Source organism: Camelus dromedarius, chromosome 7 (assembly GCF_036321535.1).
Source record: "Camelus dromedarius isolate mCamDro1 chromosome 7, mCamDro1.pat, whole genome shotgun sequence".
In the NCBI taxonomy this organism is placed as follows: domain Eukaryota; kingdom Metazoa; phylum Chordata; class Mammalia; order Artiodactyla; family Camelidae; genus Camelus; species Camelus dromedarius.
This window is the reverse complement of record NC_087442.1, coordinates 49,530,957-49,549,456: the sequence shown is the minus strand read 5'-3', so window position 1 is coordinate 49,549,456 and position 18,500 is coordinate 49,530,957. Positions and strand designations below refer to the sequence as shown.

The following is an 18,500-nucleotide window of genomic DNA, read 5'->3' as shown; positions in this document are numbered from 1 at the left end:
AGGGATAGAATTATGGCATTTTACAAGGCAAACATGGTTCCTATCCTTACAGACTGATAATTTCACATGTTATTTGGTTTTGTTATCCTTTATAGAGCAATGAAGAAAATTAAGTAGTTCTCACCAGTTTGGGATGAAAGTAAATAGATAATATTTTGACTATAGTTATGAAAAAACTGATAGATTGAAACCCTATTAAACTCACTATACTTTGATAAAATAAAGACACAGTCTTTTATTAGTACTTTTGAGTTAATTTTTGACAACCCAAAATGTAGTAAAGAACACTTTATTCAAACCCAATTTAGTTTAAAGTGAACCTGTAAAATATATCAGTTGAAATAGAAATGCCAAAGCAGACAGAATGTTTCTTAGAATCAAGTGTACTTGCCTGTATTTGATAGCAGGAGTTAGTTCAGTCTGATCTTCTTTGAAGTAGAAAAATAACTGACTTTTGAAGTTGTAAAGTCATTCATTCAGTGCCTTCATTTCTAAGGACAGATTATTTTCTTTATTGATTTTCTGTTTTGAAGATAAGTTATATATTTCGTCTTACAGGGGAACTAAGTGGTTATTTTCTTTACATCAAAACATAGATAATGTTTATTGGTCATTCAGCAGTTGAGATTGTGAGTGAATACACCAGTGCAGTGTGTACAGGTTTAGTTTCACAAGTTTTATTTTATGCTGGTAATAGAATTATTTAATGGTTTTCATATTTAGAGTTTACTTTTGATTAAATGTATCCTTTACCTAGAGACTCCAAAGTGAAGGAATCTGAGTTAGATTTATTTCTCTCGTCCTTTCCTAAGTGAAAGTCTATTATCCATCTTTTGCCAGAATGGTCCATATTATATGGCAGAAGGCTTTCATACTCTTTAGTAAATTTTAGACTTATCTTCAAGGTTTTCATGTTTTAGGTAATGTGGTTTGGGGGCCATACCACTCTGTTGTCTGCACAGTCCTGCAGGGAGCACCAGTGAACTACCAAGCAGACTTACTTGTGGTCGACCAGTCTTACTTGATGTTTATCACGAGAACATTCCTCTCTCACCTTTGCACCTGCTATAGGTATTTTCTAGCTTGGCAGTTTCTCTGGTTTTGCAGCTGAGGTATTATTGCCTTTTGCATTTTTTCACTTTCAAGTCTCTGTTATATCCTGGAGCCCCACCCCGATCACTCTAAATTAGCAGTGGTTGATCATGGCCTTAATGCTAGTTTGTGTTATTCCTTAAATCTGTTACCTGAAGTAACATTGTTTATAGAAGGAACAAAGTGCAGAAGTAGATGGAATGTAATACGGTTCACACTAGTCTTAAAATTTGAAAATTTATTATCATCCCTTTCTGATCGATCTTCTTTTTCAGTTCCTCAGACATCACTTTATTTTAGCCCTCTATTATTTGAAATCATAAAATTCAGTTTATACTGTAGCACAGACTAATGTGATATCAGACCCAGGATGAAATGCTAGAAGCATTGTGGGGTTGACGAGAATGAGCAAGTCTATTCCAATCCAGTCAGCTAAGTAGGAGTCTCTCTAGCACACAGTCACCCAATTAACAAATAATGCACTTGAAAGCCCAGATCAGCACATTGGCTCTTTATGAAGTCCAAGCACAAAAGTCTCATCCGAAACTTTAATAATGTGAATGAAACACTTTTTCTTAACATAGTTTAAGAGCAGTTTACCAGGTGTTTGCTTTCCTAAGTGATGAAACTGTTGCCCAAATGTATTTATTTACTCCTATGTTATTAAAATATCTGTGACTTTATAACTAATCCAAAACATGAAGTGGAATTTATAAAGCCGTTAAAAACCAATTAACTTTGACACCTAGGAATTTAATGTCCCTTTGCCTGTCTGAATAATTTGAGAAATATTCAAAGTGGAATTTTAGAAATGATTATTCACTAAACAAGTATAACCTTTCTCTAGAGACTTTCAGATTCTGTGTAAGTCATAATACCAAAAGGGATAAAACATACAACCAAAGGAAACACAACTCATTTTCTCTTCCTGACTGTCTTCTACAAGAGTAGAGGAAGAAGTAAAAAGGGAACATACAGTGGTTATACCAAACCAGCTTAGCTCACGCAGAAAACAGTAGAATCTGTTTCCTTAGCCAGTAGTCTCTCTAGTAAATGGAACTGAAACAATTGGTATCTGTTTGTTGTAAATTTTTCTTTTTTTTGATTTGACAAGTTAGTTCTGATATGCACATTTATTAATATATTATTAACCCTCCTGCAAGGATGCTAACCTTTCTCAAGTTAAATTATTTTGAAAATATCAGTGCTATGGAAAAAAAAGAAAAACAGATCTATACAACAAACTTTTTAGCAATTTACCAAAACTTATTACACTCAGTTTCTGAAAAACCAGGAGAAAAGCCCACTGTAAGTGGCAGGTGGTCAGATACGTGGAGGATGCATTAACAGGCAAGAAGTTTCCTATACTAATAGACTTCTTGGTTAGTGTTTATGAGGCTGCTAAAAAGATCAAGGCCAATGACAGTGTCTTGCAATCGGACTTATTCACTCCAAGAAAAGAAAAAGCTTGGGTGTGAATGAGTGTTTATCATTATGGCCCAAGGACTTAAGGAGAATCAGCCCTTTCTTTCTAAATTGTCTCGGTAGGACTGTCAGGAAGTTAAAATTCAGCTCTGTTCCTTGGTTATGTCTAAAGCATGCATTCCTGAGAGGGTAAAAGCTATGTGTCTGGATTCCAGGGATTTGAGTACCAGCCCTAGTGTCTGGGTTATCATTTTCTCCTCAGTGATGTGGATCAAATTCCTCTCTTGGTTGCAAGAAATAAGAACTCAACTCAATTTTCTCAATAAAGAGAGGATTTATTAGATTTCATAGGAAAGGATATAACTGAATAGGAATATTACACATACAAGCTGGAGCAATGTATTGTTTTCCAGTGTCCAGATAGCAATTTACCATCTTTGGACACTATTTTCCTGCCAGGTTTGTGTAGCCACCCATAGTTAGCGATCAACCTCTGCTTCCAGGGAAGAAGTCAACAGAGCTCTGGGGACATATTGCTGGTCAGCAAGCAGAAACCTGTGTCTAGATAAGCGGTATCCATTTTATTGATTACAAGTGGTGCCCAAATGTTAGCATATATCAGAATCATTGGTGGGATGGGGAATAGGAATGTTAAAATACGGATTCCTGGGCTATAGCTCAAGAGTTTTAGATTCAGTAGGAGTGGGGTCCTATAGGGTGGGGGTGGGGGGCAAGAATTTGTATTGCTGAGATGTGTCTGGATCATCCTGATATTCTGTTGCTGATCTGGGCACCATACTTTGAGAACAGCGGTATGGCCATATTCAACAGTCCTTCCCAAGAATTTGAGTTTCCCAGACTCCTGTGTTAGGAGCTAGAGATAAAATGCTGAGATTATACCCCTGCCTTCAAGGTAGTTACCATCTGAGAGATCATCAGATGTCATCAAATGAACACACAAATATGTGACTACAGACTCTTAGGGGGTTTTAAGTCACTAGTTTTATATTGTGATTTTAAAGACTCGTTGATTCAGCTTGGGGAGGGAATAAAATAAGAAAGGCTGGTCAGCTACCTCCAAAATCATGACATCAGAGAGGCTCTCTCAGCAAGAGGCAGAGGAGGAGATGTTATAATTAGAGTTCAAAGGACAAAGTATCTCAGACCTAAAGTTGAAGAGCTTGCCCTTCTTCCGTTTTTGTTCAGGCTCCTTTGTCTATTCAGGTTACTGTTTCACTGGGGAAAAAGATAAGGAGCCTCAATTCTGCTGGCGTAGAGAGAGAAGTCTGCTTTCCTCAGTGAATGAAGTAGTCGGTTTTGCAATTAAACAATAATTATGATAGAAAAGATGGCAATTTGAAAATATCAAAAGGGCTTCTTTGTTTTAAAACAATAGACTGATCCACAAATCAAACTTATTTCACTTCTTTTCTCAATCTGGAAAATTAGTCAAAATGGGTTTCCTCAAAGGTTATTGTTCAACATTAGGTATGACCTCAGTCCTGCCGTTAATTATCTGTGTACTTTTGTCAAATCATTTAACCTTACCGATCTTCGGTTTTCCCATACGTAAGGTGAGGGTGTTAGACAGGATATTTGCTAGGATCTCTTTCAGCTCTAATGTCATATGAAATTAGGTGGCTAAGAAATTAATTCGGAACATAACACTTTCTTTGGTTAAGAGTAGACAAAATGTTTAGGATGTTTTAGTAAACACACTGCTTTTAGTTTGCAAGCTATAGTGTAAATTGGCTGTGTGTAATAGTCCTGATTAGCAGCCAGAGAAAACATTAGTCCTCGTTATATTAGGTTACAGCAGTTACATGGGTTAACTTCTTTTGTCATGACATGGCACTGTTTTTAAAAATTGAGGTGGTTGGTACTCCTTTATGCCAATACCATTTAGTTTTTTCCCCGACTGAATCATTCATACTTACTTTAGTGATTCTGTTGGGAGCAAAAAGCAAAACCAGCAGCTTTCTTGTCACCATAAGAAATGGATCTGGAGGGGTCATTTGGTGTCCTCTTTAGGAACAAGCTCTTTGATTAGGTAGCCAGGGGTTTCTAAAGTGTGTGTGCCCCTGAAGAAAAGAATGTGCTCTTCTGTACTTAAAAAAATTGCAGATTGACCCGTCGTCTGTTAGAAATGCACTTGCAGTTGTTTTTCCAGAAGCACTCATGACTCTCAGCCCCACCAAGCCACCCACAGACATTTGCTTGCTCTCACATTTGTTTTGAGAATAATAATATTTTATAATGCTTTTGTTGGATTACACATTATATGGAATTTGCATTGCCTCTTTGTGACTAATATTGAGTAACTTTGTTTCGCTTAATTCATAAGTAAAAACCATAAGCAACATGCAGTTCTGAAATGTTTAACTCCTTTATTCAAGTGCCAACGTAAAGTAATTACCAAACAATTCTGGGACACAAAACCAAGCTACTGTTGCCCCTTCTGGGACTTCTCAGCAGTTCCAAAGAGAAAAGTGGGGGGCAGGTTTAGTGTAAAACCTTAAAGATGCCAAGGAGCTCAAAGATAGGGTTTCCAGCATACTATCCTGCACACACAGGTGATTTAAAAATATCTTTTGCGAATCTAAATAAAGAAATATAATACTCTTTTGAGAAACACTTTTGGAATGTGCAGGTTTTCTGACATCAATGCCACAAAGTACTGAATTCTGCAAGTTAATGGAAATTCAATTAAACATTTGTTTTATAGAGTAATCTAACTAGATGGCAGCACATAACAGCTTACTGTTTAGTTTGCAAAAAAAAAAAAAAATTTTGTGTGTGTGTGTCTTAGAATCTAACCACAAAGCAGTAAGAAACTCAAATAGAGAGTCTTGTGAATTGTCTTAAAAAAATATTGCAGTTATGGAAAGCAGTACAAATGATCCAGATGTGATGAGTAAACCAGGGTGTCATTATTCGGAAAGAGATTTGTATATCACAGTAGAGTGGACGCTGGCAGATAAATACTTTAAAAATACTTGTGCAGCCTGTAATCAGAACTTAGATGATTTGGAATTTTTGTTTTCAGTTTGCAAAAAAAAGTAAGAATTAATGTGGAAAACAACCAATAAAAGGAAATAAGGCTACCTTTCTGAGTCCATTTGGAAAGTGATACAGAATTTTTTTTAAAAACAGCAGCATTAAAGTTTATTAACAAAAATGAATTATTATATGTTTTTCAACCATCTGAAAAACTTATAAAAATTATAATTCTAAACTAACACAATGTTTATTGTGACAAATCTATTTCATACATTATTATTATTAAAAAATCAGTGTTTTAACCCAAATCATAAAAATGTTTATTTACAATGTTTAAAAAAAATTACAATGTAGGAGATTCAACTGCATTAAAATTGTGAAAATTGAGCAGTTACAGTAAGAGATAACATTTTTACTTTCTGATGAGAATAATTTGATATGGGTGGAAATAAAATTGAAAAAAAATACACGGTACATATGCTTTTTACCACCTAGACTTTGTTATTGAATGGACTTGCTGTGTTCTGAAGTACTTCTGAAATTGTCCTGTCCTGAAATATTTTAAAATAAATTGTAATGACTGAATCAAGCAGTATTACATACAAGTAGAAGGCATTTGTCTTTTTGGAGGTTGAATAGATTTTTTTTTATTTCCCAACTTTCTCTTTGTCAACCATTTATTTTAACTACTCCATGGTCCCAAGTGTTGATCAATAATACAATGTCAGTATCTTGAATTCACTTATGAGTGGGAAGAATGGACAGTTCCCTCTAGCATGTGATTCTTGACCTAGGTTGCCTGTTAAATCTACTGGGTGGTTTTAAGTTTCTGCATGTTGAGGTAGTAACCAAAGTTAGCTAGAAGCTCTGGAAGTATGACCCAGGCATTAATACCTTTTTAACTTCTGCAGCTGATTCTAAGGTACAGCCAGTGTTAAAAATCATTAAAACAAACTCAGCTTCTTAATGTGAACTTAACGAGGTAGAGACAAACAGAAGTCAAATATTTGGAGATGGGAGGGGAACAGAGGCAAACATTTACCTGAGAAACAAAGGTGGTGGTAGCTCAGAAGCTCTATGCACATTTTTTAAAAATTGGCGAAGTGTTCATCATATTGCAGTTACCATAGGCTAGGTATGAGTTCTAAAAAATTCTTTTATTTTCCAATTATGATTAAGCATTTAAAAAATGGGCTTCGAAAGAATAGCTAGAGTCCTTTTGAAAACCCTCATAGATCTGTCTTCCTCAACCATGGTACTTTATCACTTCAATTATTATATTTGCTTGCCTAAGGCAAATGTATAAATCAAAATAAAGGATATTTTATTGAGTTTTTATTGTGTATAAGGTAATTTCACATAGCCATTTTAGGGCTTACCATGTTCACTTACCATTTTAGGACTAAAAGGGGGTTTCAGAGTAGTTCAGTTAAACCGCCTTATGTTTATGCATGGAGAAGCAAAGATCCAGAAAGGTTCCTCACAGCAGGATATAGTCATGTTAAGGACACACGACATTCAGAACCCAGAACTCAGGGCTCTTGACATGCAATTCACTTTCTTCTCACGTAACCAGCAGAAAGGACCAAGGGCCTGTTGGGCTGCCTGCCTGCTTAGTAGCCTCATTCCTACTTTCATTCCCCTTTCTTTATAAGAAAAAATCTGGGATTATTAGATGATGGAAGGAGAGAATGCAGTGGAGGGAGAAGATAGAAACCAACTTTTATGTAACATTTAAAGAAGCAGTTGATTGTAGCATTTGAATACTTCAGTTGGTAAGCTTGGACATGAGCAGTGAGACCTGATTTTTGTTTTGTTTAAGAGAGAAAAAGTGTATCAAGAATAATGAATAGGCGTGAACTGATTCATTAAGCATGGAATTTGTAACAGGGTAACTTTGACACTCATAAGTCATTTATGATTCTTTAACTCTGTAAGTCTGCAGCCCTGTGAATTTTGGACAAAAATGCATCCCTATATTTAGGGACACTGGGTGAAATATTTTCAGAAAATGAGATATTTCAGTGGAAATTCTTGCCTAATATGTCATCACTTTGAAAATGATTAAAGAAAATGGGGTCTCCCCCAGCAAAGGCAGGTACTTTGACTTGTCAAATTTAAGTTGGACATTTTCTCTTAGTTCAGAACTGCCACAAAATGAGCCCTTTCATGTCCTCAATAATACCAAACCAATGCAATCCATCTGTTCTGCTAAATTATTTCTAGTTCCCTAACCAAAGGCACTGCTTTTTCATGCATTTTATCATGATTTTATGCCCTTTATTATATTTTACAAAAGGTTCTGATTCCTCCAGGGCCAATGAGAACTGATTAGGATACTGGCCTCAATCCAGGCTTTGAACACAAGAGGGGAAGGAATAGAACTGTTTCCTTTTTTCCCTGCTCCTTGGCATTAAAAAAAAAAAGAATCTATACCGTGTGTGTGCTCTGTGTGTGGGTGGGTGTGGGTAGGCTGCATTTTATCCTGTCACAGTATGACTTTGTAGATTATGTTCAGAACATTCCTTCTATAATCAGGTTGCATTAACAGGCTTTAATTCAGAAGGACTATTTCTTTAGGAAAGAGCCATGGTGTATTGTGGGACTCAATGATATGGTCATTTTAAACAACTTCAGCCAAACTTCAAACCTGAATGCAGACTTTTTGGGGCTCTGATCTAAATAAGATCATATCCTCAGGTGCGTAGCACAGAGTGGGCTCTCGGGGCACATTAGTTCCTTTCCTACTGTCAGGGAAGAAACTGTGCAAGTCACAGAGAATGAAAATATAGTAATGAATACATCCTCCATCACAGGGTTTCTTTAATAAGAAGATGAAAGTAGAGCTATAAGCTTGCTTTCTTAGACCAATATTGGCAAGGTGTTTAAGACCTTTATTTGGATCTCAAGTTGGAAGTACCCAGATGAACACTGTGCCTTACATTATATGCATTGAGTGTCCAAATTTACTCACAATTCTAAAAAATTCTTTTGGTCAGAATCACAGATGACTTTAGATAGATATCCTGCAGACTGAATATCTCTGAGAATGGAACTCAATATCACCCTAAACTACAATTATCAGAGCACTTTGTCCTGTTTTGTGCCTCATTATGCTATTGACCTTTGACTCGAGAGCATCATATGAGAAAATTGAAGGAATAAGGGGTACACAGGAAATAGAAAATAGGACAGGATTAAACAAAAAGGTCTATATTTAAGCACAAACACGTAACTTAATGAATTACTGATTATAATACTGGAAAATGAAAGCTATTGGGGACCTCAATTTGAGAGGAAACGTTTAATGTGACAAATTTGAGACATCTAATAGGAGTGAGGCCGAACTACTCCAGGAGACCCTATGTGTTAAGAAGGAAGGAAAATTGTTGCTGTTTCACAAGTTTTAACTTAATCATCCACGGAGTTCCCATAGCAGTGCCCCTGTGAGATATAAACCTCGAAACACGCTCTCTCCAGATCCTTTCTCCAGCTAGAAACATTTTTCATGTTGAATTGGTTTTCACTGCTGTCCTTCTGTAGAAACATGTACACCCTGCCTGTGGTCTTGTTCCCCAGCAGCCATAGAAGCAGAAAGTGTGAAGAATTAGTACTTATATTTAATTATTTTGTGAGAAACATATTCTGTAATAGTAAAAAGAGCCAGTGTAAATTACTTCCTGGGAGTCAAAGAGAAGTAGAGCTAGGAGTTGGGAGGGGGAGGAGAAAGGGGAAAACTTGTGCACTTTGTTCCATTTTAATAGTGACGAGGAGAAAATTGGGAGGGGATACTCTTAGAATAAGTAAAAGCTAAGTGGGCTGGACCAGATGCTCTCCCTCTTACCGTCAGTTAACTGATGGTACACAAGTGATGACTGAGACCCAGCAGATGTCCTCTTAAGATTTATCAGCACTTGAGCTACTGTCAATAATTGAATTTTGTTAGCAGATTATTTTTCAAATGTGTGATTGAGCATTCAGCCTGAATACTGGTGGGGCTATGGGAGAATAAGAAAGGAGTTGGGACAAGCATTGGAATGTATGGTATGTAAAAATAAATGGCTAGTCTGTGAAAACATAAAGATATATTTATTATTAATGTTATTTCATGTGATACCAGGAGCAAAATATCTTTAGAGAAAAGGGAAAAAATTGATGAAGCTTTATGACACTAGTCTACATGTGGGTCCGATTGTTAGCTATGGAGCTGGCTACATCGGAGACTTAGCTGTTTATATCAGCATATAACATGTTAGTGGCTATGAATTTCATAGACTCACAGAAATGAGAGCTGGAAGCCCTGCTATTTCATGGTGTTCATTATTCTGTCAGACTGGGACTGGTTGCCACAGTCTGGTTTCCAGTCTGATGTTGCTCATTCCAATTTTAGGTGACTCAGACCGTGGAGTTACCACTATTTATCTTGGGGGATTTTCCACCAGCTGAAATCTCACAATTAAAATGGTTCCCTTTAATAGTGACTTTGAACTTTCTCTTTCTCATTTTATCTCATTGCTTGTCATTCTGCTTCTTTGGTTGTTCTGATCTTCCATAAATGTTTCCAAATTCAGTGTTTACCATCAAGCCACCTAAGTCAGTAACTGGTTTGTTTATTGACCAGAGCAATGGCTGACCAGATAGCCGTCATTAAATTTGCCTTTGTCTTCAGCATTACCTACCTGGTTTAATTTCAACATTCAACACCTACCTGGGGTAATTTCTCAAAAACATATTTTTATTTTTCTAAAAAATGTAAATAGGGCGTCAAAAACAGGGAACTTCAATGCTGTGACAAAGCAAATTCCGTAAGTGTTTGTTTATTCAGCACATAGTGGCACAGTGTTGAGAAGTTTCTGTTTTACATCACTCCTGTTGCCTTCCTGTTACCCCTCAGGTCGCCAGCTATTCCTCTCTCACTGTGACATGATGATTTATTTTCAATGACAAATACCTCTACCCAGCAAACCTCTAGGAAGCGTCAGTGTATTGAGGTTTTCCCTGCCGCCCCCTCAGTGAACCACACAGCCACAGCCACATCACCTTAAACTAGGGAGGCTGAATGTGGAGGTTGGTTTTGAGAGAGGTGTTGTTGTCACCTGATGTTTCCATGTCAGCTGGTGATTCATGGTCAGGAACATGGGAGGACAGCATTATCTGAATAGATGTTCTTTGAATTTCACTGAAATTCTCTGCTTACATATTAACTTACAAGTGTCTTGTTGTGAAACATATTTTAAATGAAATATATAATGCTATCTGGGTAATTTTAGGAAGCATAGTAATTTTAAAAAGTAAGGCTGATTAACTTTGTCCACCAGCATGATGTTTATTGGGCTCAAAGATGTGCCAACTAAGAAATGGGACCAGGAAGAAAGCTTTGTCCATTTGACTGACTGAGGTTTAACTTAATGTACAGTTTTGTCTGTGTTGAAGGACCATTCTTTGTTAGTTGAAGTGGAAGTTTCTGCCTAGCATGGGTGTAAAAATATTGACTGAGTTTAGTGTGTCTCAAACTCTCTCTGATTAAACAACCGTTACTGTTCTTGTTTAATTTCCACAGACCAATGCTTTTATAAAAGCATGAAAAATGAAATACTGCAATAGTGGAATAAAAATTGAAGACATGTAAGGTTATATTTAGATTCAACAGACACAAAAATACTCTGTCAAATTACTATAGAAGTTTCTAAGTATTTTCTCTTAATTTCTGTCTAGACCTCATCACAGACCACTCACAAACAGTTCCTGAACTGTCATCTGTCGTGTAGAATGTACTTTGAGTAGCATTGGTCTAGGTGAACATTACTGTGAGGTACCCACACATGAAGTGATCAGCGTATTTGTAATAATCAAATACATTAAAATGTATTGGTACTTACTTATATCCTTTAAGAAACAATAAGGTATTTGTTTCATCAACTTCTTCTGGTGAATGTAAAGTAAGATTTTGATCAATTTACTTCTCAGGTAAACAGTAGCTCCTGTTTTAGTTAAGTTGATACTTTCACAAAGGAGTTAACTATTTTTTGTTGTTGTTGTTAGTTATCTTTTATAGGCCAAAGAAGAATATACTTTATGTCAGTGGACTGTTCAGGCATGAGCAATCCACTGGGTCTGAACCTTGCATACACTCATTTTTCAGATATTATTATGGTACTTCACTAAGCAAATCAGTGTCACATTCCTACAGGATGAAACTCAGCCCATTATTAATCATCTTAAATGTGATTTGGGGTCTTATTTTCTTCTAAATGTTGTCAGTGGAATACTGTAGGCTTCTCCTGTTTTCTTTCAGCGAATTCAAGGTCGAAAAGCCAGCCTGGAGGAAATACAGCTTGTTCATTCTGAACATCACTCACTATTATATGGCACCAACCCCCTGGACGGACAGAAGCTGGACCCCAGGACACTTCTAGGTCTGTATGAGCCTCCATTCTACTGAGAACAGCACATTCCAGCACTATCATTAGTCAGTGCTGGTGTCAGTTCAAAATACTTGGCAAGCTGTGTGACAGAAAATCAGCTTTTCCAACATCATTGCTCTGTGGAATGAGTAGTTTGCAATAGAAGCCAGTATGGATTAAGATTTCTACATTAGAAAAAATGAGAGTGCAAGTTTCATGATGTTTGCTTTCAAATTACCCTGTATTTCAATAGTGTTTGTTCATAGTGTTTTAGCTTTCAGGAGTAAATGTTGTGTTTGCTTACGTTTTTAAGCTTTAAAGAAAGGTTTTTTACATTCTTTATGCAAATTTATCTTCATCTTTCCCATTTCTTTTGTTCCTTTTGGTTCTGTTTTCTATGACCCTAACAGACAAAAGGCATAATACAACTTATGTTAGGTGAAAAGTCCATATTCCTATGCATAGAACACTATTTTATAGTAAGATTGCAGTTTAAAATCTTAATGTAATCTATTTAATGCATATTTTAACTATGAAATTAAATAGTAAAATAGATGGGAGACTAGAAAACCAATAAGCATAATTTTTAGTTAATGTATGATTTTTTTCAAAATTTTACTATCAGATTTTAAAATAAAATTTATGCTTCACAACTTTATATAAATTTTATATAAGTGATAGAAACAACAGATTTTGAAGAAAGTTCATGACAAAACCTTATTTTAGCTAAGACAATTATATTAACCAAGTTTATTAATGATCTTTTATGACGAAATAACAATATATGTGACACGGCAATGTATGCCAGAAGGATTAGATTTTAAGTGTTTTAACTAAAAAGGCGTTTTAGGACATTTCCTTGGCCCTTTCTTTCAAACAAACCTGTGTCAGTTTCATATTATTGGACTCTCACCCAATTCAGTATTTCTTCAAAATGGTTTAATGTTAACTAATCTTAAACAATTCAACAGCAAGTGCATGACATGTAGTAGGCAGGCATCTTGGAAAGCAATTAGAAGGGGAAATTAACAGTTACCAGTTACAATACTAAAAGTCTTCCCTTTTAAAACAAGTGGCAGGCATCGCTAAACTCACAAAGTAAAGGCATATGTTTGAGTGTGTGGGTGCATGTGCACGTGTGAAGGTGGCAAGACATCAACAGAAAGGGGAGCGCAGAAAGATCACTCAACTTTTAGAAAACATATTATGAAACTTTGATGATAAAAAACAATTTATAGTAGGATTAAAGTTATTTGTTAATATAAAGGCAAATGAGTCAATCTAAACATATATACTCTGTATTTTTTTAATTCTTTCTGTTAAAGGTATCAGTCTCTGCACATGCAGATCTTTATATAAAGTACTTATTTTGCTATGCATACTGTATATTAAGTGTCGTTACATTGACATGAATTAATCATCTCACTCAGTTTATCACAAAGGTGAAGTAAACCAGACAGTAACTTCCGTGGTCTTCTGAAAATGAAATATTCATGCATTTTAAAGATAGGAAGCTATGTCCATTTTGATTTTTTGGTTTAATTAAGAGAAAACAAGTAGAACTCCCCTCCACCCCATTTTTTTTAAACTGTTATCTCAAACTGTAAATCAGCCTAGCATAGGACTAGGTACTTTGGATTTAGTTAGGATAAATTTACACATAGGTGTTTGAGAGATGTTCCAAAAACCTAGTTGTTCCACATTTTAAGAGTAAAGACGTATTTGTAAAAGAAATGAAGTTTAAACTTTGGCAACTCCAAACTGCTTTACTTATGAAACATGGCAATACCACTGTTTTTTAATGAAATTTGACACTTTTGAACAAAACTAATTTTCTCAGAATAATCAGTATATATATCATTTTAAAATGTAATGATTTAACAAAGAATATATATATTCATATATTCTCATTCTCATATATAATTTAGAACTTGGACAAAGGCCCTTTTCAAGTATGTATGCTTGAAAACACCAAGTACCAATAATTTAATTGTTACAGTTTTAATCCAAATAAATTGACCATTTATCTCATTAGTTTTGCATATTTAATGTGGGATAAAATTCATGCAGTTGATGATTTTAGAGTTAACTTTAGATACATACACATGTGGATTTTCAAAGGCACCTCTGAGGAATCAGGGCAACACTGTCAACACGGTGTACAGGTTACATGTGTAAAGGTAAACAGGGATGATGCATTGCTAGGTCTTGATATCAAGCACCAAATTCAACTTTGATGACACTTTTGAACTATATTAATTTATCCCATGAATCCAGAAAATTGGCTGATTTTCTTTAATTCAGGTTCTGAGTGAATAATCCCATTCTTTTAAAAGTTTAACTTTTTATATTTTTTTGATCTTTATGAAATTTGAATTCTTGTGGCCTGTTTTTTATTTATATCTAAAAGACCAGATTGAAGCTGCCATGTATGAATGTATAAAAATTCATAACCATCAAGATATTTTCTCTCTCTTTAGCCTTTTCTTTTACCCCCATACATTCTATTTTTCCTCTAGTCCTTCCCAACACAGACGTTGGGGTGGGGGTGGGGTTTGTCCATATGCACACACAGTGAATTGAAAATCATTCAATTGTATGAATTCTCTGAGTTAAATTGATACCACTACTTTTGATAGTTACGTTTTGGAGTTGGAAGGATTTAAATAAAAGTTCATTATGACTGAATCCATCAGTCTTTGTACCTTGAAAGACATCTATAGCTTATAAAATAATTAAATTTGAAAATAGGCACCATTTATCTCTTTAAATACTCTAGACCCTGTAAGGTGACACTTTTAAAACATTCTCTCCAATCATTTCTGGTGAGAGTTTTTCCTTAGCATTAATATTCCTGTCATTTTTACTACCAGTTTTCATTATCTTGTGGTTAGCCAGATCTCAGTCCATGGATAAGAGAATATCATATTATTAAAAAGTAAGTCAAATCAATTCAGTGAAATAAAAATTTCTTGTACACTACTAAATTTAAAGTATCAGTTAGTTTGGTTGTTTGGTATTATTTAAACAGCACTGAAGTAGATTTTCCTGAAGCATTGTATCATTTGTTTTCTATATTTTCTTAGTATTTAATAATTTTTAAGAAATTCTTTAAAAATCACTTTATTACATTGTGATGTTATCTTTAACCTTCTTCCCTGACTAAAGAATGAAGAGTTCAGACATTAAAGCATACAGTATTATACATTTTAATTTCACATGTGACATGAATATATTCTTCTAAATATTCACTGGATACAGAAATATCTTTGTTATGAGGAACAACCTAAGAAAACTTTACCCCTCCCCAAGCTATCCATAAAATTTTAAATCTATTTTTTACTGATTTAAGTATTCCAGTTTTAATTTTTTTTGTTTATTTTTTCTGTTGACTTTTTATCTTTTTTTCATGAATATCCTTATATATGAGATATTTATTTTTTCATTTGCACTTATATTTTTCTTTATCATTTTCCATCTGTTAGCAATTGCATTTGAAAAATCAACTTACAGGATTTATTGTTTTCAAAATAAACTTTCTTCTATGACAGTAAAATCTGTTTAGACTTACTGACATGACTAGTGACTTCCATCACAAACCTGTTTTCAATTTTCATTATTTTTTATTTCACTGATTGCCGATAGAACAGATGAATTAGGATAGGTGAAATGGAAGTTTGTACCTGATTCTACCACTAATCTCCTGAGTGACCCAGCTGAGTCACTTCAGAGATATTTGGCTATGATATAGAAATACCCACTGCCTTTCCTTTAATTACTTTGCAAGATAGATTTTTGTCTTAGAGGTTTAGGAGTAGTTATTTTTGTTTTTTCTATTCATGTAGTAGATAATGCAGAAAATGAAAATGCAGGTAAACAAAAATGATTAAACGTTTCATGAAATCTCAATTCTATAAGATAGTCACAAGTAAGATTTTGACATGTATTTTGAAGATATAGTTATATGTATATCACCTAGATCCCCCAAAAGGTTATTTTTATAGTGTTATATGAGTTGTTTTTTTTAAAAAATTGTGGATATTGGATAGGCTTATAGTATACTTGGTCTTAGCTATCTGAAGTAGAATTTAAAGATAAGTCTGTATACTTGAATAAGTGTTTTAATATTTGAAACATTTAAAAAAGTAAGTGTATTTCGTAGCCCTGTGGCTCAAACACTACTTTAGAGGGACTAGCTGAGTTATTTATAACAAATTATTAATAAAAAATGTATTGTAATATATTTACAATGTGTAGGGCAGTTAAATCTTGAGACTCAAATTTCATAGGTATGTTTTTCCACATGAGGAAATAGACTCTACATGTAATATTATTTGTATTAATTTTCTTTTGAGTTCTTGACTAAAATTTGATCAGTTTTCTTCTGAGTCAACTGGATAATACCATGTGACATTATGTGTTAATAAATACCAAAATTTTTAAAAGCTATAATTATGTTCTTAAATTACACTTTTTTTGTGTCTTCATATTGTATAGGTGACTCCTCTCAAAAGTTTTTTTCTTCATTACCTTGTGGTGGACTTGGGGTAAGTATGAGTTTGTTCACTGCTTTTAAGTAACATAAACTTCTAAAAATATCTCCTTTGATTTATCTGTTCAAGTATATTTAAGCCTGTTTCTCAGTAAAAGTTATGCTGGAGTTCAGGATGGCTATGTGATTTGTAGAGCTCAGTGCCAAATGAAAATGCAGACCTCCTTGTTCAAAAATTATTAAGAATTTCAACATGGTGAAAATAGTGAATTGAACCAAGTGTAGGGTTCTTCTGACTGTACGGTCCTGTGTGAAGCCACTTTGCTAGACTTTTATAAAACTGGAGAAAAGTTCGTAATGGAAGGTTTAGCACAGTTTTACAGCAGAATTCAGTTTTCAGTAGGATCATACTGAGTATACACATGCATTATGTTTTTGGTGAAAGTGGCATAAACTTCACAAAGCACTTGACGTTGTGGGGCATTTTGTTTGTGAACCCCCGGGGCCATTTTTGTCTTCAATAATTAACAAAGCCTTTTTGATCCAGGATATTTATACCACATTTCAAGGACAAATTTGTTCAAATCCAATGACATATGAAGAAAAATGTCTCCATTTTTGTGGATGATTAGAAAATACCCTATAACCTGCAATCTATTTAAAGTTAACCCTTACCAGTAACAAACCATCATCCTGTAGAACTGAGTGCTAAGTCATGTTAGGACAACATAATTCTAGATCAGATTTCCAAGGACTAAGGAATTTAAATCGGTTAGGTTTCTCAGATGTTGAAGCGGAATAATATGGCTAGTTTTGTATATGTTTTAGGCAATAGTTTGCTATAACTAAATTTTATAGAGGGGAATCCCATATATTTTCATCTATAATTTTTATCATTTTGGTGATGCTGGATTTAGCAAGGATAATCTTTCTATTCTTTCACCTATGACTCTGCCCTCCAGAAATAGGAATGGCAACTACAACCAGTATCTATGTGGACTTTATAGTTTATCAACATACAACTGAGGTTCATAACAACTTTGTAAAATAGTCATTAACACCACTTTGTAGATGAGAACCTGAAAGCTCAGAAACATGAGGCTATTCTCCTGAAGCTACACATTAAAGGATGAAAGACTGAAAGTATGAGGTTGACGTGCATGTCCATGTGGAGGAGTTCCAAAAGAGTATTTTAGGTCCTTCCAAGGCTTTCATCTTCAGCAGGCCAGCTGCAGCCCCTGGAGCAGAGCACTGCAGCTGTGTGGCTAGTGTAGTGTGGTCCCCTTTGTGGCAGCTCACCAGTGAGCTATGCTTTTTCGCTCCCAGCATAGGACAGTCACCATCCCATATTAATCCGTGCTCATTTTTAGCAAACTTCCTGTGAAACCAGGCGCTTACAAAATCATTCTAGAAAGCAGAGGATAAACTGACTCTTAAAATGGGTTTCATTGGCTTTTGCACTTACTTTCTAACATCCCAAGTGGCCACATTAAGAAAATGGCTGATTACCTGCAAATGAGGCAAAGAATGAAACAAAGCTAATGACTAGTTGGTGGGTATGGAGATAGGGAGGAAATCAAAGCTGTTAAAAGAGTGGTGGTCATCAAACCCCCACTCATTTACAGGTATATTTAATTCATGACCCAGAGTTGAAATGAGGACAGCTCTCTAGGACCCACTTCCCAAGTCTAACCTCTGCTGTGCCCATAATTCACTCTCCCTTGAACACAAAGTACATTTACTCAACTGTGCTAAGCCCATACCAAGGTAATTTCTTATTCTTTAGCCAGAACTGCTCTAGTAAACTCTTAGAAGTGCCCAAGAAATGAATAGTGACTACTGCTTCTGGCACAGTGAGTGTCATAGAATAAAACTGACCTAATCTGGGTGGCAGCAGCAGTGGTAGTGGGTAAGTGTAGCTTGAGAAGCAGAGGCAGGAAGAGTAAGACCGGCTTAGTTTGACTCCATCACTGCTGGGAAGGGCTGGAGAGAGGTACCTCTGTTCGTTAAATTGGCTTATAGGTTTTCTGGTAGTGTTTATGTAGGTCTAGATGAATGTGTGTATGTGTGTGTATATCATACACTTG

General features: G+C 35.2%; 1 protein-coding gene across 1 annotated transcript in view; it reads left to right on the top strand.

The window, feature by feature from the left end:
- The window catches only part of HDAC9 (histone deacetylase 9), a 682,621-nt gene that overhangs the window by 453,577 nt on the left and 210,544 nt on the right, over nucleotides 1-18,500 (top strand). Inside the window, exons 16-17 of the mRNA XM_064487516.1 lie at nucleotides 11,813-11,933; nucleotides 16,419-16,468. Coding sequence (XP_064343586.1) covers nucleotides 11,813-11,933; nucleotides 16,419-16,468 — 171 coding nt within the window. The remainder of the gene's footprint in view (nucleotides 1-11,812; nucleotides 11,934-16,418; nucleotides 16,469-18,500) is intronic.